The sequence below is a fragment of the Urocampus carinirostris genome, chromosome 10, assembly GCF_059441175.1.
Source record: "Urocampus carinirostris isolate Australia breed hairy pipefish chromosome 10, RoL_Ucar_1.0, whole genome shotgun sequence".
NCBI classification, from domain to species: Eukaryota; Metazoa; Chordata; class Actinopteri; order Syngnathiformes; family Syngnathidae; genus Urocampus; species Urocampus carinirostris.
The window spans coordinates 7256013-7279343 of record NC_142358.1 but is presented as its reverse complement, the minus strand read 5'-3'; the positions used below and the strand labels follow the sequence as shown (position 1 = coordinate 7279343).

The 23331-nt window shown below is 38.4% G+C and overlaps 2 protein-coding genes across 2 annotated transcripts in view; one reads left to right on the top strand and one right to left on the bottom strand.

Moving 5' to 3' along the window:
• Positions 1-16182, bottom strand: part of ift80 (intraflagellar transport 80 homolog (Chlamydomonas)) — a 66733-nt gene extending 50551 nt beyond the window's left edge. The window contains exons 1-8 of the mRNA XM_088345646.1: positions 15972-16182; positions 15757-15817; positions 12358-12581; positions 8362-8472; positions 8228-8296; positions 5964-6073; positions 1842-1931; positions 1633-1770 (exon numbers count right to left, since the gene is read on the bottom strand). Of these exons, the coding sequence (XP_088201772.1) occupies positions 1633-1770; positions 1842-1931; positions 5964-6073; positions 8228-8296; positions 8362-8472; positions 12358-12581; positions 15757-15791 (777 nt within the window). The 5' untranslated portion in view covers positions 15792-15817; positions 15972-16182. The remainder of the gene's footprint in view (positions 1-1632; positions 1771-1841; positions 1932-5963; positions 6074-8227; positions 8297-8361; positions 8473-12357; positions 12582-15756; positions 15818-15971) is intronic.
• A 405-nt stretch (positions 16183-16587) lies between these two features.
• Positions 16588-23331, top strand: part of smc4 (structural maintenance of chromosomes 4) — a 56549-nt gene continuing 49805 nt past the window's right edge. The window contains exons 1-3 of the mRNA XM_088345243.1: positions 16588-16764; positions 17927-18130; positions 21730-21914. Of these exons, the coding sequence (XP_088201369.1) occupies positions 17968-18130; positions 21730-21914 (348 nt within the window). The 5' untranslated portion in view covers positions 16588-16764; positions 17927-17967. The remainder of the gene's footprint in view (positions 16765-17926; positions 18131-21729; positions 21915-23331) is intronic.

The window sequence follows — 23331 nt, the reverse complement described above, 5'->3', positions numbered from 1 at the left end:
ACCATACAACTTCAACAACATATCTAAACATAAGCTTTTTGAAACCTTGTGTATGACTGTGTGAGTTACATGCCTCATACGTTCCCAAATGTACTGTCTGCGATTGGTCAACATCAAATAAGATGCTGGTCTGCCATTGGTTTGTGTCTCAGCATCATGAAGATGGGGATATGCTATTGCTTGATCTCCCACAGTGACTTCCTCTCTCTCCTGTCAGTTCAGAATCATGTGTGCTTCGTAAAGATTTTGCAAATACGTGCCTTGCAATACTGTACTTTTAATAATTTAATCATTAGCTATGGTCCCAAGGCATGCAGGGATGCTAAATGGAAAACCAAAACAGTACACATTTTTCTAATGACCAAAACAATCTAGCATCATCTAAAAAGTGAATTTGTAGTATTTAAAGGATGATTTTTTTCTTATTTATTTATTTGACAAACAAGATAAAATACGCGTAAATAATAACAATTATCCTAAAAATTAGCACAATTTTATCAAATTTTCCCTTTTGCAGTGCGTAAAGCAGTGATGTTGGTCATTTGTAAAAAACAAAACAAAAAAACAAACAAAGAAGGTGCCATAAAAAGAATCTACACTGATATTTGAGATAAATCACATTACCGAGTCTGACCCTGCACAATTCTCAAAGAAGAGCCGTGTAGGAACCATTTCTTGAGGATTGGATCGAAAAAAAAACTAGAAATGAGACCCCATTTCTTTCTTTTAGTCAGTTTAGGGGTTCGGTGGAGGCTCTGTCATGACAAATAAGTTTAACATAACCTGTCAAACTTTCCCCTTCTTGACAACTGTGTAAGAAGGACTAAAGAAGATTCTCAGAAAGGTTAGATTTCTGTACCCAAGGAACAAAATTAAGCAATAGCCACATACTCAGATAAGCTTGCAGTCGTTTGACGGATACTTTCCTAAACGAGCCTCATATCCAGCACGGGTGAGAAGGCCATTCACTTTTAATGATGAGGCAACAGAAGTCAATGATGAATACCTTGACGAAATTATTAACATTGAGCAGAAACAGGTTCAGAACTCTTCAGAACAACAACGCTTTAGAATTTTTGCTGTCAACAAATGGAAAAGTATCCAATTATTTCCAAGAAAGCTCTGGAGTTTTTTATGCCGTTTGTTACAACATATCTTTGCCTTTTTGAGGATGCTGGACATAAAAACAAAAAAAGTAACAGACTTAGCTTTGAAAATGACATGAGAGTAGCATTTGACAAGATGTAGCCAACCAAAGTCAACAGCAGAAGTCACTGATTTGCAGTTGTGTAATTTATTGTGAGTTCATGCACTTTGTTGGTTTTGTTCTTCACGGTTCATTTTTAAAGCAGTAGGAAAGTCGGGTTTGGTGAATGCGCATTTGGAACTGGTGGGGTTTGGTAGCTCCAACAAGGTTAGGAAGCGTATGTCTAAAGTTTACTTTTGTTTTGATTTTCTTTGTTGCTATTTAATTTGCAGCCTCTATTTTATCATGTTTCTGAAATTAGATGATCTTCTTCGTTAAAACACACGCCATTAGGAATGCGACACCACCACTAAGTTTAACAGTCAGTGAGGATGGTAATTAAAGTATTTCCTGCATGATAGAGGAAATAAAACCAGAGTTCCTACCCCAGCTCTATCACAGAGTCGTAGAGTGTTGAAGGAGCCCACGGCAAACACTTCTCCATCTGGAGCCCAGGACAATGAGGTGACTGGGTAGTCATGTGACAGTGAGAAGTAAAGCAGGCGACCAAAGCTGTCCCACACCTGTGGGGGGCGGGATGCACTTTTTAAGATTGAGGAATTGTTTAAGATGCAAGCTCAAAACTTTGGCTCACCTTATATTTGCAGTCCTCTCCTCCTGACAATATAAGATCATTGACAGAGTTCCAGTCTACCTTCAAAATGACCCCATCATGCGCCTTCCACTAGAGAGAGACAGAGATCACAACGGTCGAGTTGTGTCATCACAGTGCTCGCTGGAGAGCAAACAAGGAACGTTTCATATACTGCATGCATGAAGGGCTTCCTCTTTTTATGATTTGCAACAGTAAGCAGGTATAGACATTATCTCGCTGTTGGTTTTTATGTTTTTATCTTGTCTCGCTAGACTCGAAAGCTCAGACAGGAAAGCGGCATACTGTAAATAAAATCACATTTATATTATTTGTTTGCTGGATGCGATGGTGGAAATTTTTAACTGCAGGTTAAACGTTAAAAAAATTTAATAAGGTAGCTGTTTCTGGCTCGCTTCTGTCTCAATCCAAGTTTGACCTGACTAATGTAACACCAGTACGACAACAACTGTGAAACCAGAGCTCTGGCACTAAAAGCATGGTGAGCTTCTGTATGATGCATAAATGTTGCCACTTAAACTAAAGCATGGTATATAAAAGTTTATTTGATGTATTTTATGATTGAACTGATTACTTGACATAACTACTTCACACCAACGTTAAAGTGACAAAGTGTATTAATTCACAAGTAGAGGTCGGTGTAGCTTGGAATGGAGGTTAAGCAAGTGCATTCTTTGAAGACACTTCAGAAGCCATGGGCATGTATAAATTTCAGGAGGGAACAGGAAACGAAACCTGGTTATAATGAAAAACATCCATCCATTATCCTCAGTAGGGTCGCGGGGGTGCTTGAGCCCATCCCAGCTCTCTTTGGGCATTGGGCAGGGGAGACCCTAAACTGGTTGCCAGCCAGTCACGGAGACAGATAACTCATTACACCTAGGGACAATTTGGACAGGCCAATTAACCTGACATGCATTTCTTTGGAATGTGGGAGGAAACCAGAGTGTCCGGAGGAAACCCACGCAAGCATGGGGAGAACATGCAAACTCAACACAGGAAGGCTGGTAGCTGGATTTGATCACATAACCTCAGAACTGTGGCGCGGACACGCTAACCACTCAGCCGCCCTGAAAACTGAACGGCTGAAGATGGCAAATCGCTGGTTTAAGTGGATAACTTTAGCGGCTAGCAGGAGAAGCTACTAAAAATGTCAGTAAAAGATTGCAACAGCAAACAACACTGTGTAAGGCAAGTGACACAAAGCAGCTAACAATCACTATCGCGGCGAGCCACAATGCATAGCCTGCAGCCAAGTCGCTATGTGAGTGGCTAGAGAAGGAAGCAGAGGAATAAGTTGCATGAAGGATGGGACTCAGCTGTGTGTGGTAAGTGGCTGTTGAGTGCAAAAAAACAACAGGACAAGCTACTCTGGCAAAAATTGTTATTCGGGCTTCCGTCAAAGTAAGATGTTAGCCAAACATGTCAGCTCCTTCTAGTTGTGTAATATAATTACACATTTTTAAACCTAAAAATGTTTCAAAGTGATAAGGTTTATGAGATAGTACATGTGTTTTTGTTTGTCATTTATATCAATGGTTTTATTAATAAAATCATAAGTATCTTACACCACTAGGGATCGCTATGCAATACACAGTGGGGCTTTAATATTTTCTAAATCAATAAACAAGATTTTCAATGACAAAATTATTGTGTTTTGTAAACTTCTGAGATAGATTATATATACAGTCGTATGCAGAAGTTTGGGCACCCCTGATCATTTTCGAGATTTTCCTGTATAAATCATTGGTTGTTCGGATCAGCAATTTCAGTTAAATATATAAAATAGCAGACAAACAGCGTGATATCTGAGAAGCAAAATGAGGTTTATAGGATTTACAGAAAATGTGCAAAACTTGCTTAAACAAAAGTAGGCAGGTGCTTAAATTTGGGCACCCCAACAGAAAAATATCACCAATATTTTGTAGATCTTCCTTTTGCAGAAATAACAGCCACGAAACGCTTCCTATAGCTTTCAATGAGGGTCTGGATTCTGGTTAAAGGTATTTTTGACCATTCTTCTTTACAAAACATCTCCATTTGAGTCAGGTTTGATGGTTTCCGAGAATGGACAGCCCGCTGTAAATCACACCACAGATTTTCAATAATATTTAGGTCTGGGGACTGGGATAGCCATTCCAGAACATTGTACTTGTTCCTCTGCATGAATGCCTTAGTAGAATCTGAGCAGTGTTTGGGGTCGTTGTCTTGTTGAAGTATTTAGCTTTGTCACTGATTCTAGAACAAGGTTCGCAAGAATCTGCTGATACTGACTGGAATCCATGCGACCTTCAACCTGAACAAGATTGCCAGTACCTGCACTGGCCACACAGCCCCACAGCATGATGGAACCACCACCAAATTTTACTGTGGGTATCAAGTGCTTGTCTTGGAATGCTGTGTTCTTCTTCCGCCATGCATACCGCCCCTTGTCATGTCCAAATAACTCAATTTTAGTTTCATCAGACCACAGCACCTTAATCCAAAATGAAGCTGGTTTGTCCAAATGTGCCTTAGCATACTTCTGTTTGTGCCATGTACACGGAAAAGGCTTCTGCCGCTTCACTCTCCCATACAGCATCTCCTCATGCAAAGTGCGCTGAATAGTTGAACGATGCGCAGTAACACCATCTGCAGCAAGATCGTGTTGTAGGTCTTCCGAGCTGGTCTGTTGGTTGAGTTTGACTACAGTAAATTCCGGACTATAGAGCGCACCTGATAAGCCGCACCCTCCACATTTCAAGAGGTTAACCGCTTTTGTACTTACACAAGCCGCACCTGTATATACGCCGCATGCGCCCACATTGAAACATGCAATACAATCACAAAATTAACCTTGAAAAGCGCTATATAAATGCAGACCATTTACCATTTACGATCCTTCGCTTCTACTTATCTGAGATTTTTCTTGGCCTGCCACTCCGGGCCTTACCTAGAACTGTGCCTGTTGTTTCCATTTCCTCACTATGTTCCCTAAACCATGATGTTGAACAATCTTTGTTTTCAGGTCATTTGACAGTTGTTTTGAGGCTCCCATGTTGCCACTCATCAGAGAAGATTCAAATAGGAGAACAACTTGCAACATGCTACCTTAAATACCCTTTCTCATGATTGGTTTCACTTTGTATGTAGGTCAAGGGTAAATGAGCTTACCAAACAAATTTTGTGTTCCAATAATTAGTGCTAAAGGTATCCAAATCAATAAAACAACAAGGGTGCCCAAATGTATGCACATACCTACTTTTGTTTAAGTAATTATTGCACACTTTCTGTAAGTCTTATGAATTTCATTTCACTTCTGAGATACCACTGTGTTGTCTGCTATATGATATATTTAACTGAAATTGCTGATCCGAACAACCAATGATTTATAAAGAAAAATCTTGAAAATGATCAGGGGTGCCCAAACTTTTGCATAAGACTGTATATATATATATATATATATATATATATATATATATATATATATATATATATATATTAGATTCTGATATTTTCTACAATCATTTTATGACGAGTTATTTATAAAACAGTAGGCAGTCACATCTGTGATATGCAATCTTATGCACAAATGCAATTAAATCCCAATTTGCGGTACATAGAAACAGTGAAATGGAAAATACTTTCAATCCGTCATTCCATCGTAAAAAAAAGATTTCGTCAGTTTTTGAGAAAAAACTAAAATTTGTTAAAACAACTATGTATTTGTTTACAAGTTTTATTTTTGTTAAAATAAAACATCAACATGTGCAACTGATTGGATTCATAACAGGTTGAAGACAGCATCAATTCACCGATTCAAATAAATCATTAAAATCGACTTCCATTCAGGTTTTTTCAGATAAAAAAAAAATCCTTATTGCGCCCCATTCATCTGCGTTTTATACATGATATACGCATACATCTGTGGATTACGTCCTCCTCAACTGACATGGGACCAAAATAACTGACTAAAGGCCTTCTTAGTCTATCCTTGGTTGGCAAAGTTAAGATGTATAACTACACTTGGATTTAGCATCAGGGCTATATTTATACATATCTCTAATGCTTAAAAAAAAATATAAACCAACAGAATTTTAAACTATAACCAAACATACAGTGTACCTGTATGACCTTGGCACTCGGTTGCAAAGGTTTGATGACCAGGTGTTGACCTGATGTGTATAAAATCCTCTCGGAGTCTGGGCCCCAGGCCACAGAATACACTGGAGAGCCTGTAGGCAAAAGAGAAAAAAAAAACATTTTTATTCAAGATCAATCGAAGGACGTCAGCTATGTATGAGCCGTGTACACTTTCCCCGTATTTGACAATGGCAAAACGATGTTGAGCAGAACTTTCAGAACTTCTCACTCTCTCGTCATCAATCAGCACAAAGGAGGCAACACCACCAGCTGTGCAAAAGCTGCCAAACTCCTTCAGAATCGGCACGAGTGCGTGTGCACATTTACGAGTCCGGGTTGTGGATACGCACATGTGCAGTGAGGCCTGACATTTAACCCTGCACCAGGTGCATGTGGTTTCTAGCAAACGCAAACCGGCAGTCATATGATCCAAACCTGACGAGTGGGGCTAAAGCAAGCTGCCCCTGATTCAAGCTTTTGTGTAAGATTCAAAGAGAAATGGGGCAAGATGATCAAGATACAGTAGACCGCCGGCTCACGACATCCCTAGTTTGGGATTTTTTAACGTTTTGATGTGGAATAGGATTTTTTTCTCTGCTCTGCGTTACGACATTTTACCCACTATACGACATTGACAATAACACATTATTTGACCAGACGAAATTCAAACTTAACAGTGTTCATGCATAGGCATATGCGAATTACCTGCTTTACAAAATGTTAGACGGAAATGTGCAACTATGACGAGATGATTCAAAAAAAATTAAATTGTATTTATTTATTAGTAAATATGACTTAGTGAATCAAGGAAGCAAGGTTTTAGGTGCTCTGAGAAAAGTGATGAGCAACAAGAGTATAAGTATTGATGTTAAAAAGGGACTGTATGAGAGTGTGATTGTGTTGTATGGTGCAGAGTCTTGGAGCCTGAATGCAGATTTGAGAAGGAAATTAAATGTTTTTGTCTATATCCTAGTCTATTTGTTTGAGTCACAGCATCATGAAAATGCCTTTCTCTTCATTCATTGCAGGATCTCATACGCTTAGTAAAGACTTTCCGAGTAAGTATGATACAAAACAGTATTTTTTTTTTGTACTGTACCTATTACCTATCAGCCCAAGTCTTTTAGTGGTGCTGAAGGTAGAAACAGAAACATGATAACCATGGAAACGAAGCTGGTGTTTATCAAGAACTACAAAGAAAGCACATGCATTAAAACCCTCACTAAGGAATATGGCCATAACCAGTTGAAGATCGGGACAATCATTGAGAATAAAGTGGCAATTAAAGTTTTTCAGGGCATGGCAATCATTGCAAGTGAAAATTTAGCTTTCATTTTAATCAGCTGTCTCTTACCCTCTGCATCCACCCACTCACTCTGCTATACCGGTTCAATGCACGTAACACTAAGGGTCATAAAAGAACATCTACTTAAAAGTTATTTTATCATATGCGGGTATATAGCATAAGTAGTACCTACTGTACACCATTTTGTTATTTTGATGTTTTTTTTTATCTGGGGTACTGAGGGTTTGGAACACATTAGCTGAATTAAGAATTTTCTTTACCCCACTGTAAGGCAATTTCGCCTTGCGATCCTTACCGCGGAGTGGTCGTATCCCCGGGGTCTACTTCATTTTGTTTGGGGTCTCTAAGAGTTCAGTAACACCTGCAGTGATATAATAACCATGTGGAGGAAAGCACGTCTCAGCAGCGATGCTTCTCCATCCAGGTGTTTTACAATTCTGTGGATTTGTTCAGCCCTAACCCATAGCTCATGCTTCAAACTGATTTTCAACGTACACACTGGATATGACTTTGCCATTCTCCAACACAAAGTTTCTCCACAACGATCGCCGTCCATTGTGCAAAAAAGCCTCCTGTTTTTGAATAATTAATAAGACCAAAAGCCCAATTGATCACTTAACAAGAGCATGAAGTGGAATGAAATTAGATAGAGGTATGCCTGACTTATCGTTAGTCTCTTGGTGAGGCTTTTAATAAATCTCTACAACACTATGATGCATTAGTGAAAGGATCAACAGATGATCTTGGTTCTAAAGTACTTTTTCAAGTGCTGTCTCGAATAAAACGTTGCACGAAAATACAATAAATTTCATACACGACTGATGTTTTCAAAATGAGGGCTAAGCAAGTCCAAATAGCTAGCTTTATACTGCTGTTTCAATTATTGATTTAATAATGTTCAGGTAAGCCGCTTCCCAAATTAAAAATGTTTCTTTCTTACCTTGGTTTGCCAGAGTTGAACGCAGCATGCCACTTTTAGACCAGTTCTTGATTTGCCCATCTTCTCCAGCTAAACGGAATCGTATAATTGGACATTTTACCAAAATACATTTGTTAATCATTTTTCTTTCGTACCTGTGATAAGTGCAGTCCCATCATAGTTCCACCTGCCAGCTAAAACAGCTCCTTTGTGAGCCTCAACACTTTTCTCAATGCGTCCTGCCTTGGACACAAAATGGAACTTTCCTGCAACGATAGAGCGGGAACGTCCCGAATTGGCAACAAATATGACCAACTTAACGTAGAGTAAATGGAGAAATTAAGTAAGATGGAAAAAAAACATTTTTGATACGGCTGAGGAACACAGGAAATAACTATGGTACAACTACTTTTTTTGTATGCAAATGTTTAAAGTAACACAGTGCAATAATTTACCACTAGATGTTGTAAATTAGAATAGAACTGAAGCATGTACATTCAAAGAAGACGCTATGGAAGCCCGAAGGATACGGCTTGGAAATATTTGGCTAACTGGATACACCCGGAGAAGGTGAAAAAAATCAAATAGCTAAAGTTGATCAGAGCTGGTGTAAGCGGCTAACTTAAGCGATTAGCAGGACAGGCTACTAACTAACTAACTAACTAGAGATAGATAGATAGATAGATAGATAGATAGATAGATAGATAGATAGATAGATAGATAGATAGATAGATAGATAGATAGATAGATAGATAGATAGATAGATAGATAGATAGATAGATAGATAGATAGATAGATAGATAGATAGATAGATAGATAGATAGATAGAGAGAGAGAGAGAGAGAGAGAGAGACAGACAGACAGACAGACAACTTTATTCATCCCCGCAGGGAAATTCACATCTTACTAAAAGAACAAGAATAGATTTCAAGAGCATGGGAGAATTTGTACTGAGCCATAGATTGTGGCAAAGTAGCCAACAAAAGTTGCTAGAGAAGGAAACAGCAAAAAGGGGAAGATATTGGAATCACAGGACATAGCGACTATCACATGCAGGGATCAGCTGTACAAGCAAAGTGCCCCTTAAATGGTATATGGACTGCATTTGTATAGCGATTTTAATCAGTCACTGAAGACCTCCAAAGCACTTCACAATGCTCTTCAAACTTTACCGATTCGCACACACTCACACAGATAGCCAGATAGGCAAGTCAGCTACCTGGCTATCAGGGCATTAGTTAAGTGATAAAAAAACAAGTTATCCATGTAAAATGGTTTATTGGGCTTCTGTACTAATAAAACGGTGGCCAAACATGTCAGCTGCTAAAAGTTGCGTAACATAATTGCACATTTCTAAACTTATGAGTCTTAAAAAAGAAGAAAAATCCTGTTTATGAGGTAGTTCATAAGTTGTGCGTATTATTTGAATCGTATTTTTTTTTTTTTTTTAAACTTTGTTAGTTACACTAGTGGGGTCACTATATAAAGAACAATGTGACTCTAAAAAATAGATATCATTAATATACTGGTGTTTTGTGATATTGTGTGCCAATGTTTTACTGTTTATTGCCAGAAGCCTTTAATAAAAAATAATCACATTACCAGGAGCACCCTTTTGCTCAGTTTGTATATTCTAAATATTGTTAAAATATTTTTATATTTATTTCTCAATAATAAAGTAATAATAAAATTCGATATTTGTAGACCATAATGCACATTCAACAAACATTTAAGGATATATGTGCAATACCTGTATTGAAAAAAATGCAATGAAATGAAATTATCTGCATTTATATAGCGCTTTTCAAGTCAATGACTTCCCAAAGCGCTTTACAATGTGCTCCACATTTCCCAATAGCAGCGTTGCAGCCATGTAAGGCGCTAACCTGCTTATTGGGGGTATTAGGGTTTCAGTGTCTTACCCAAGGACACTTCGACATGTAACACGGACGAGCAATGGAAACAATTATATAGCAACAGTGCAAAGATAACTTGTTGGATGGAAAAAAAAAATAGAACACTAGACTCAAACAAGGACAAAAAGAAAAAAAAATCAGCAAGAGGGAATCAAAGCAGAGTTTTCATGACTCAGTGGCCTGCCAGAGAAAATTGCTGCTTCAGTTTAGGGGGTGCTTATGCAACCCTACACTGTTATTAGTATTCTGACCACATGAAGCCTGACATAATAGTACATCCACATTCGGTGTGTTTGCTTCTAATGCAGCCTGAAGAATGGTAGGGGTAGTTCAAGTCGTTTTTTACAGTATGGGTCAACAATGAATTAGCACTTAAAGCAAAATAAAGATCTTAAACCACATTAACATGTCTTCCTTTCAGATAGGATGTTCTGGGTTTGAATTTTTTACAGCCTTTGGTGGACTTGCTTGGATAGATTTTTTTAGGTCTCCCAGCTTTCTCTGAGATTTAAAAAAATTAACTTGTAAACAAGTCTGAAAAGGTTTAAGGGCACATTTATACGCTAGACCCCCGGAATACGGTGACCCTCACTTAAGCAAAGTTTTCATTTTATGATTTGGCATTTTTCCCACTATAGGACATAAATAAGAAATTATCTCACAAGCCCAAACATTACAAAATCCAAACCTTGCAGTGTTCATATGGATGACAAGTTGCATCTCGAAGACTCCATGTAAAATACTGGTCTGCTCTTCGTATGTGTCACGGCATCATGACGCCAATGTGCTATTGGCTGAACTCCCTCCTACCATACCTTTTGCTTCATTCAGTTATGAATTTTTTTGTACTTTGTAAAAACTTTGCAAGCCTGAGAAACAGGACTATATATTTTTAACTGTATGTATATGCTGGGTGTCCAAAGTTTTAGTGATGCTAAAGGGAGGAGCAAAAACATGAAAAGCATAGAAAGGAAGCATCAGATTATCAAGAAATACAAAGAGGTCACACGAATCGCTACCCTCACTAACTTGCAAAGCTTTAACCAATCAACGATTGTGACTATGATCATATACAATTGAGGATATTAAAGAAAGCAAATCTAAGGGCATGATAATCTTCACAAGTGGGAGTTAAAATCAGTTTTATTTTTATTTGCCGCTGCAGTCTTCCCGCACTCCTCTCTCTGAATTCACACACTACTCCACTCAACCACTTCAAGTCATTTTTTCTTTTATATATTTATTTGTCTCAATTATTAATATACATGCATAATTATTGCTCATTATATATATATATATATATATATATATATATATATATATATATATATATTTAATGATTGTGATGTTTTTATAAGCGGTACCGGTGGTTCATAACCCATAAGCTATACTTTACCACAGGTTTCTATCCCTTGCTATAATGTACAGCAATTTCACTTTGCGATCCCCACCTCGGAGCGGATTAATTTTGTATCCCGGGGGCCTACAGTAAATGTTTGTTTATTAAAATGTTTATTAAATGAAAGACACACTAGTATAGGTTCACATGTGCATACGTTTAAATTAACCTGGAATCGGCTCAAGCTAATCCACGAATCTAAATGAGGATAAGATAGACATTCTTCAACCAACCTTTTATTGCTTTGCTAAAAACAAGGTTAATTTTTGCTGGTTTAATTACATTTTATAAGCTATTTAATTATTGATCATCAAGCAAGCAGATATATCAGGTTGTTGCGAGGTGCTGTAACATTTGCTGTGTTATAAAAAGAAACGACATTGATGGTGGTTTTATAATTTTGCAGTGTTGAGTCGAGTTTTATTGAGTCCTGAGCTGTAAAAGTGGATTTATATTGCATAATACAATCTTAAGAGTATCAATTATGGAGTTTGATCAGAGATGACACAAGTATCACTAATAAATTAAGGAAAATGGGTGGAAAAATCACTGGAGGCCTCCCAGAAAACGGCTTCTAAAGCTTTATAACAGTTATTGCAAACCTGCAAATCAAATGAACCGTGTGAAAATATGACTATGCGGAATCTTATTTGGCATGTCTCCCTTGTAACTCTGAGGTTTCATATTTATATCCCAGCCGGCTTTCCTTTGCAGGATTTGAAAGTTCTCAAGACCAATCCAGAAGCTCACCCCAGACCGAGATAAATCTCAAACTCAAAATGCTAGTACAATACAGCGGGAAATGAATGGTTGGAAAATTTGAATAAAAGACTTGCCATCAGTGCTGGTTAGCACAAAAACCTCAGCAGTCATCTGCTTCTTGCCGCCGACCGTCTTAGGAAACCAGTGCAGGTCGATGGGGTAAAAGTACTCTGGCAATTTGACCACCAAACTTGTCTCCCCAGTCAAAAGATTCCACTTTAGGATCTGGTGGTCTTCGCTACATGAGTACAACTCATCAGCTGTGGTCCAGCCAATGCAACTCACTAATTCTTTATGTGAGATACTGTTAAGGAACATGGTTATTACATGTTAATAGATCATTGTGTGGAATCTCTGATGAGGATGTGAGGGCATACTGGGACATGGCAAAGACACTGACACAACCTTGGGACATGGTAAAGACATTGACAATGTGGTCTTCGAAACAAAACCTAATACAGAACACCACAAAAAAACAAGTCATACTTGACTTCAAGAAGAACTCACGGACCCAGCACCACTCCCTGAATAGTGAGAGTCCACTCTTTCAAATTACTGCACATCTCTGATGACCTCTTCTTGTCTGCCAACACCAGAGCAGTGGTAGGGAAGGTGTAGAAACAACTTTATTTTCTGGGCGTGCTGAGACAAAAAAATCTGGACCAGAAGCTTCTAGTGTGCTTTAACAGGGCATCAGTGGAGAGCATACTGGCGTCATGATGTTATATGATGGGAGCATGGCAGCAGACATGGACATCAACCCAGAAAATCTTTGAATGCCCTCTGCCCAGTCCGTAAGACCTTGTCGGCATTCGCTACCACAGCAAAGCAGACTGTTCTCACCATGGTCACCACCTCTTTGACGTGATGCCGTCTGGTAGACGCTACAGGTCCCTTAAAAACATGACCACGAACAAAGGTTTCTACTTCACAGATTTTGCTTATTGGGGATTATTTTGGAAAGTGGACCCTGCAATAAACGAGGGTTCACTGCATATATATCGTTGTTTATTTTGATGGTTTATAGGTGAATTTATATTAAGATTTTATTCATACATTCTTTTTGTTGTTGCTGCTAATGTTTTTGCACTATTTTCTGATGTTTATTCAATTTGGACCAGTGTACAACCACTGGTTATTGTTTGGATCCCTTAACCACAAGTGTCGTAGGGGCACTATTTTCTTTGGTGTGTCTTGGGCAAGTACAGCCTGGTGGCACCCACCCTGTAAATGTTTTGCTTCTATCCTAAAAATCTGTATTGGGCTAATTTTTATCTTTTAAGTGTTTATAACATTTTTTTATCTGGGTTGCAATCTCTAACCTTATTGTAAACGACTAAGACTAAATATTTAACCTTTAGTACAGCACGTATATAATGGTATTCCAATTTCAGATCTATTTTAGTAAATTTTTGGACTCAAATGTCTGAAACAAATCTGACCAGATATGACCTGATGTTAACTTACTTGTAAAAAATATAACATGAAACGAACAACAACAAACACACATGCAAAACGTGAATACTGTTTTTATATTATTGTTGAAATTATTGGGTGTAAACCTGAAATATACTACACGAGGTGAATTCCTGAATCAATAGGCTAACCTTGCTGAAAGTCATCAACACAGCGCAGAAAATCTTATTCTTCTTTCTGATCATGCAAAAGGAACGGCTATTTTCTGAAGCACTTAAAACGTATTCCAGTCTACAACCAACACCCTTTACATATTACCTATCATTTTGGTATTCTGTTACACAATACACCAAAAGGTGCAACCTCGACACATCATCAGTGACTCTCCCAGAGTCATTGGGTGCTTCGGCACTTAGTCAGACATCCTCACCCAGGTGACCAAGCCGAGGGTGATCAATCCCCCGACTTGTGTCCAGGTAGTGCACTCTGACACGACTCCCCACTACTTAACTAGAGCCAGCGTGAACCCTTTTCAGCTGCTCCCAGGAGGTTATTGATGTGCGGTCCACAAATCCAAAGGAGCCCAGGGACAAAGTGTTAAGACCTGCCTGCAAAGCCCCTGCAGACCACCTCAATAGGCTCGCAACAGGCCTACCATCCATTCCTACGGTATTCAGCCACCAAATTGGCGTACTTCGCCCTCTTCCCCACATGAGCTACATCCATTTGTTCCACCCAGGGCACAGTCAGCTCAAAGAGCACTACCTCCTGCTGGCTCCAGACATTAGCACCATGTCTGGCCGGAGTGGTGTAGCTGCAATGACGTCTTGGAATCACAATTGATTCCCTATGTCCCTTGCAGTTATGAGCAGGCGCCTCTGAGTTTTCTTGGAGGCTTGGGGTTTTTCTCCTGCTTGGACAAAGGAAATCATGCTCCTGGTAGGATGTTGCCACTTGCTGGTGTATTTCCCGCAAAACTTGGTCGTGGTTCCACTGATACCTGCCGTCTCCCAAAGCCTTTGAGCAACAGCTAAGGATGTGTTCTAAAGATCCTCTTTTCTGACAGAGCTGTGACACAGGTGAGTCTATCAGGCCCCAGGCTAACAGGATGGCAGAGCTTGGTAGGATATTATACACAAATTTGACCAGGAATTTGAAATGGTGTGGCTCCGCCTCCAGAGGCCGGTCCAGGTGATCAACTGGCTATGTGCTGCCACTTTGTCTAGGCCACTAGCTTGCTCATGCCCACCACTGAAGCGCTCCTCTTTTACCTCAGGGCGCTCATCCCAGATAGGCATTCGCCCTTCCTGTCCTTTGGTACTGCTGTAGCATGATTTTGAGTGGTTGCCTAACCCGGCCTGGCCTATAGCTACGGTTTCCACCAGAGTGCTGTGCTACAGTCTCACTTCGCCCGCTCTACTGCCTCCTGGGCACGCCACTTCCTCCCTGTTCTGACCTCTTCTCTTGCTGACTTTTCTACCAGTGGAATCTCATTAGAGCAGGACTTCTCTGGCCCTGGAAACCTTGAACTTTTCTGCCAGACTGCTGAAGGGAATTTGCAGCTTGGTGTTGTTCCCAAACAGGGCAATGTTGCTCAAGCTCCGTGGCAGGCCCACTCTCAAAGCTCTCCACAGTAGTCATGGGGAATTTGTATATCAGCAGCGGCCAGAGGACACGAGGCAGAATACCATGCTGATAGAGCCTTCTGTTTTACCTTATTTCTGTACTCTAAGTTTTTGATTGTCATGGGGTGCCACGTCTAATCTCGTGGTAGACAATTTACACTATATTATAATCAATGAAACCTGTTTAGGGTGTCCCCTGCCCACTGCCCTAAGATAGCTGGGATTGTCTCCAACACCCTACTGAGGGTAAGCGGCGCAGACAATCGATGGATGGCATAATAAATGACAATACGGATCATTTTATTCTATTCTAAAGCACAAATAAAATGAAAATCGATCCAGCAAGTTCAAAAATACTATTAAACCCAATATTGACGTCCTTTAAAAAAATTCTGAAGCACAAATGCAAAACACGATACAAAAAGGATATGTTTTGGTTCCTTCAGTAACGATGTTTTCAACCGCATCTTGGACGTTTTGATAGTTGTTCCCTCTGAAATTAAACATAAAGGCAAGGATTTTAGTACTTACTGCATCTAATACGCACTTATCGGTTTGTCACAAAAAGAAATGTTTATACAGTAGTAGGAAAATATATCGACGCAGTTGCGTTGTCATGGACAACAGCAGCGTGGTTGCTACGTTACCTGACTTTGTTACAAATGTCAAGTCCTTCTATATCTCCGCTGGGATGTTGATGTTAACTCGTTATTTGGTCACAAAACTCCATCGTGTATTAAAGGCGTGAAAGCGAATAAGTACCCATTCCCAATCACACTTAGCCCAAATTGAGGGAAAAAATAAGCCAAAACGACGACGTGTTGCTATTCCATGTAGCCATCAACCTGGGTCACATCTTCCCAGTTTGAAATATCGCGAGATTTGCAAACCACTTCCCCGACAACGGATATTTCGAAATAATGTCTCGTTTGATATAAATATAAAACTTAAAAATAAAATGGGAATGAAGGGCATGTCAAATAATCATATGAGTGAATAAAGTGTCAAATGTGCCCTGTGTGTTTCTTCTCTGACGTCGCTAAGCGATTATTTAATATAATTCATTTTAAATAAAACATGAATAAAAATGGAAACTGATGTAAAATCACGTTTTAAAAGAAAGAAGGGTTTGAGATTCCTGCACAAATGTTTTCGACTTTGCAGTGGGAGTGCAAGACAAAGTTGGCTTCGTCCCCTTTTTTGAATTTTTTTTCTTTGCCCTTTGAACGGTCCATGGTGCCTTGCGTCAGTTTGTAACGAATGCGGTTCGACGGCTAGGTTTAGGCGCCATTTACAAGTTGCACTTCTCCAAGTCGACGAGACGCTCGACATGTCACCCACTTGAATTTTCTGGATTATTTCTACAACCTTTTGGATTTCTTGCTATTTTTCCCCAACGGTGACTGGATCTGGGGAGCGATTTTGGACGGAGATTTTACGGTAGGTACTACAAGAAGCCCGCGAAAAATCACTTGGTTGCGGGGTTCCGTCTATTTGCTGAAATACGTCAATTCAAAATCGGATTTATTTTTTATTTATATTTTTACTGCAAGCCCTCATCTTTTAAAACTACCAAGCAGCACTCAAACGAGATATAGTCCCTAAAACGAGTTTAACACATCGACACGTAAATGCTTACATTGCATCTTTTTACGTTTACAAATTCATTTTAAACGCAACACGGAATGTTTATTTTCCTAAAAATAAACAACACATCAATATAGCATTGCAGAACATCAACTATAACCAAAACACAACTTTTACCTTGAGTTAAAATTCACCAAAAATAAAGAAAAAAATAAACATACGTAAACTCCCGATCATTATAACTTGGTCGTCACCAAACTTTTCCACATTACGTGATAGCTTCAAATTTAGCCGCCTATCTTAGTTTATAAAGAGTAAAACGTTGCGAAAATCATCTAGATACGTGGCATAAAAAATACTCGATTACTTTGTATTTTCCATTGAAGGGGGGGGGGGGGCGAATTTGCAGTTACTATTTTTGCTTTTTTCTACTTTTTTAAGTAAACACTAATGCTACGTAAAAAAATTCAGATACTTGTATACATATGTTTCTTTCTTTTTCTTCTTGATCTATAATTTGAAGACTTTCGCTAGTTTGAGTTTAAAAAAAGCTTCAGGACTTCGGAAAGAAACGTTAACTCAGCTAATTATAGCGATACAAGCTATTTGTAAGAAAAAGTGCGTCGATTGGTCCGTTTGCTTTATGTGATTCAAATAATTGCTTTAATGTTGCCCTCGGTTCAAAATTACCCGGCACTGTGTAGTTAAAAGAAATCCACTAAGTTATATTGTATTTAACTTTAGGTCCCCGTCCTTAGGTTGGTACTAACAGTAGAAAAACTTTAATTGTGGTTTTTATTCATATTTTCGTGTAAGTTTGATAACAAAAAGTACTAAAAATGGTCTTTACGTGACAAAACGAGGATTAAGGTACTTAAACTATATGCCAAGTAAATCTTAGCGATCACAAGTTCTTTTCTCTCTCTTTTTGGTAGGGGTGGGGGGGATAATGACACGGTCCAACCCCACTAACCGATATCCTTCGTCCTTTTTTTCTTCTTCTTTTTTAAACCAGTAACCCCCTTAGTTCCCAGTTCCCACCCCCTCGTCCGGATCATGCCATCTAAAAGTGTAAAGAGCTCCACCGCTGCCTCCAAGTCAGCGGGAGGAAAGGGGTCGCAGCCCCGGGATGACTCCGAGGGAGTGTCGGACGCAACCCCCCGAGGAAACCGCTCCAATGGCCAGGGAGACGAGGCATCGCTACCGCCGCCGACAACTGGTAAGTAACAAAGACTTTTTTCCCCTTTCCCGGCTTTTGTGCAGGTTTCGATCCCTCAAACAAAGTTATGTTTACTTGGTTCTTGTGGAGCGTGTTTTTATTGTATTTACATTTTTTGCTCTTGCTTTTGTCCATTTCAACGCGCCGGTAATCAATAGATATTTACGTGACGCGTGGATTGCTTCAAAATGATGAGTAAGAATATGAATATTTTTATGATCCTGTTTGTTATTGTCATGATTGGAGTTACTTGGTGGATTTTGACAAAAGTAGCTTGTTTGGGCAGGTCGTATTATGGGGAGGGGGTGTTGGAAACAAAACAAGAGTTTGACCCCCACCGATCCCCTCCTAAGTTACCCCCTCCCTCCCTATTTCAAGCCCCCTGGACAAGAAAAAAAAGAAAAACAAGCCAAGGTGTCCCTCTAACTCAGGGGTGTGCAAACTTTTTTATTTGTAGGCTGCATTGGGTTAAAACAATTACGGTCCTAGAGATCCGTCGTTTCTTTTTTTTCAAGTTATATTTGAAGAACTGCTTCTTCTCAAGAGCTACCTCCCTGAACTCCCGCCTGTAGCGTCCATGAGCACAATGTACGGTGCCACTGCAAATCCGTACATTTTTTATAAATCATTGATATACATTTATATATAAGTTTTTGTCCTTTTGCACATTTTTTTATCTTTTTTTATGTGTTCTATTTGCACTGAAATACTATTGTACGATGAAAATAGAAAAAAATGTATTACTACAACAAGTGAAATGCACAACGAAATTAAAAAGTGCCATCCTGATGGTGCGAAACATTTACAAGATACAGTACCACAGTTGAGACAATAGGTTAATAGGACTGGTATAGAACTGATTAAAAAAAAGAAAGAAAACAATCATCCCTAGTCAAAAAAGACCATTTATTTCATTTTCTTCTTACGTTTGTTTTTAATAAGACGAGTGTCATCAAAATCGGTTTTGAAACGCTGACAGTTAAAACAATAATATCTTAGGTCCATGGTTTTGGCTTTAAATTTAATATTTAGTTTTTTAGTATTATTGTAGTTGTATTTATTTGTAGTGCTTTTTTTCCATAGCAGCATTTTTCTAGTATTTCTGTAATGTTTTTGTCTTATTGCTGTGGATCAGGGGTGTTAAATATACGGCTGTGGGTCAGATCGCGCCCGCCAACTGATTTGATTGGGCCGACGAGACTTGCAGTTTTAACCCTTGAGGTTAGAAATAACTTTATCAACACTCAAAGTATTTTCACCATGGGATGCCCACACTTTTGTGCTGTTTTAACTTTGTAATTTCTGATTTTTTTGGTGATTATTATTATTATTATTTTACTTTCAACTACTCAAAACGTCTGCATGGATGTTTTTTTTTTTTTTTTTTTAAACAATTATTTTATTTTTATGCCCTCCGTAGAGTTTTTTTCCCCGTTGCGTTTTCTTTGATCATAAAGTCAAAACCATCAATATGTCTCACGGGTTAAATTCGTCCCCTGGATGTCACCCAAGGAGGGCGCTACTCGCAAAGCAACCACTGTAACTGATTTGCCAATTTCCATTAATTAATAAAAGAACATGAAGGTAACATTGTTAGGCGTTATTATATTTAAAAACGAAAGTTTCAGACATGCTCGAGTGTCTTTCCATAAGTTTAAAGCAGCTTTAGTTCATTTCTAACATTCAGGTAAACATTTTTATTATGAAATCAGAAAATAAAAGCAGAAATTTAAATGACAGTTTGGGTGCTATTTTTATCACTTTACAGTCTGCATGAGTTTCCCTGAGTTTAATAAACTGAAATGGAAATCAAATCCGTAGTTAGGCTTATTGTATACATGCACAGCTGATCACTACAAGTGATGAAAAAGCTTGGTAAAAGAGAAAAAATACTGAGGAAAATAGATATAATAATTGTTTTGTAATAAATTCTTACATCCCTGAATCATAATTTAATTGTGAGCCTCAACCCTCCAACAAAGACACACCATAAATTTACTAGTCCAGCCCCCTGAGTTTTTTTTTTTTTTTTTTGACTATGTGGCCCCCGAGCTCAAATGAGTTTCACACCCCTGCTGTAGATGTATTTGTTTGTATGTGTTTTGTAGTTTTTCTGTTGTAGCATTTTTTAGCACTCCTGTATTATATTGGTAGCTCTATTATTTTTCTAGTATTTCTCTATTGCGGTATCACCGTAGTAGTATTTCTGTCGTACTTTTTGCCTATCAGAATGAAAGCAAAAATATCAATTGGGTCCCTCTCTTTAAAGGTGGGGTGCATTTTTTGAGGTGTCCTTAAAAAGTTCAAGTTGAATATTTTCTCTATTAAGTATGTGTTAACAATGTTCATCTCAGTTAAAAAAGCCCTTTATTAGCTTCATTTTCCACTGTGCCTAACTGCTTTTATCTTACTTTTAGTCGAACTGTTCGGGGCAAAATACATTTGGAAGGAAGAATGGGGCTTGAGAGGAGTGCTGGGTAGTGAATTCATGCTCGTGCCTGAAGGCTTTGCTTTTCGTTTTATTTGTTAGTGTAGCACAAAAATGGTGAAAGTAAGAAAAGGCCTCCAAATGCCAACCAAAACCCCAAGAAAGAGTTATTTTAAGTGCGTCCAAGAATTAAATCTACTTGCATGCACATCATGAACAATCTGAATGAGGCTGCAATAACGACATGAGACAGGAGATGCCGGGAATGAGTCAAAAAATTCCCAATTCCGTACAGCTCCTTTAAGCACTAAATTTTATGTTTATTTCTGTAGTAATTTTGTAGTATTTTCATAGCAGTTTTTTTGGAATAGACATACACAATGGAGACAAAGTTGGCAACCAAATAACCTTTTTTTACTAGTAGTACTCTAGTTACTATTAGATATTGCATTTGCACTTAGGGCTGTCGCAAATATGACATATTCGTATGATTGTGAATATTTTATTTAATCGTCTTCAGAAATTCCTAATCGTAACAACCCCAATTCAATTTAGACTTTTTTAACTCAGTGGGCCGGATTAAAACCTTAGCCGGGCCGCATGTGGCCCGCGGGACATAGTTTGCGCACCTCTACTTAAACGTATTTGTTTTTGGGGGATCCTCCGTGTTACTTTTCTGTTTTTGCATTTTTATTGTTTCTGAAGTACAGTATTTTTTGTAGTTTTTATGGACTAGTATTTCTGTATTATCACTATGGTAGTATTTTTGTAATGTTTCTGAAGAATTTTTGTCTTCAGAATGAAAGCAAAGTAATACAATAGGTACCCGTTTTTAAGCACTAAATATGGTTTAGTAGTCATTTTGTAAAATTGTTGTAGTCTTCTTGCGTTTAATTCTGTGTATGTATCCTATGTGTCGTTTGACAATCCTCCACCCAGCATTTTTGTGAGTTTCACTAGTTTTGTATATGCACTTGTTAAAATATACAATGTATGTTTAACTGTAATTGTACACCTTGTTGTAATAATTAAAAATCTTGCCTGGCCACATGTGGCCTGTGAGCCATAGGTTGCCCACCACTGCTCTAACTTGTTTGTTTTGGGGACCCTGCCCCACACTTTACACACATTTCAGGGGAATAAAATGTTGCACCTTTCTTTCTTGCTACAGATACGTCAGAAGCTGCGGGGCCGGTTGATATTCGGTCCTTGGAGGAAATTCTGAGTAGCATCCCCCCTCCCCCGCCCCCAGCTATGACCAATGAGCCCGGGGCCCCTCGCCTCATGATAACGCATTTAGTCAATCGCAACTTCAAGTCGTATGCCGGAGAGCAGATTCTGGGGCCCTTTCAGAAGGTACGGCCCCCCCCACTTAAAATAAGAAGGGAAAAAAAGAACCACATGCTATTTTGTTGTGAACGATGGGTTGCTGTTTTGTGTCACTGTGAGGGTTTATAATCAAGATGTCAGAAATGTTGCACATCATTTTTGCGGCGTAATTTCTGAAATAAAATAGACTTGGTACTTTAGGATCAATGCCATAAAATAAAAATATATCAGAGTTTCCCATAGAATCCTGTGAGACCTTGGTGGGTGGACAATCTGAATGGGTCCGGGGGAGAACATTTTGTACATTTTAAATTTAACTGACTGACATATACGTAGCACAAATAGACACTTTGGCATTGCGATCATTTATATAATTAGAAATTAAAGAGTTATTTTTATTAACTTCACAATCATATATATATATATATATATATATATATATATATATATATATATATATATAATGTATCAATAAAATATATACATATCAATATATTATTAGTAAGTTTGAGTCTCTGGTGGGACCAATTAAACAATGGTGGCCCGTTAAAATCTTCCTATGATATGTGAATCACTGTATAAAGACTTTACAGTAATCCCTCATTTAATGTGGGAGTTAGGTTTAAAAAAAAAACTGATTGGCAAAATCTGTAAAGAAGAAACCTATGTTTTACAATTATTATACAATTAAATACTCTTATTATACACTGAAACCAAAGAACAAACCACTCTAAAACAGCTACCTAATATTTGATTCGGCCCAACGTCGTCGTGGGTCGATGTGCAGAACAACCCGTACAAATTTTGTATAGTGTCTTGGGTTCTTTTGCTACAAGAGAATTCTGCAAAAAGAGTATTTTTGTTGATACTGCCCAAAATTGGTTCACAGTAATTTTGTTAAGAATGATCAAACACTTGGGTTGTTTTGTGTAAAACAAGCCAGGGAAAAATGGGTTGAATTAACCCAAGTGTTGGGCTGGTCCCATTTTTCACCCATGTGTTTATAGAGGAGGATGAATAGGGACATATTTACACGATGTAGTGCATACGCTTGTATTTGTATTTTATTTCGAGACACTTTTTTGGGGAATATGTTGTTGCTAATGTCATTGCACTATTCTTCATTGCACTATTCAGATGCACTTAAAACTTAGGCCAGTCTACAAGAACAACCTATATTGCCTATCTTTTGTCACATTCATTTTTAATCTTATTTTTCTCTTTTAAGTTTTTAGTTCCCTGTTGATCCTGGAGTTCCACGTCTGAATATGTTTTAAACAATGTTTACTATGTTGTTAAAGATGACTAAAAAGACTATTGTGATTCTAAAACTCTTGGACATTCTACTAATAGGGGAGTAAGGGTCAAACTATTCGTGTGAGCTTTCTAATTTATTTTTGTAGGGAGCAATTTTCTCCCTACTCCCTTCTATATATATGTATAT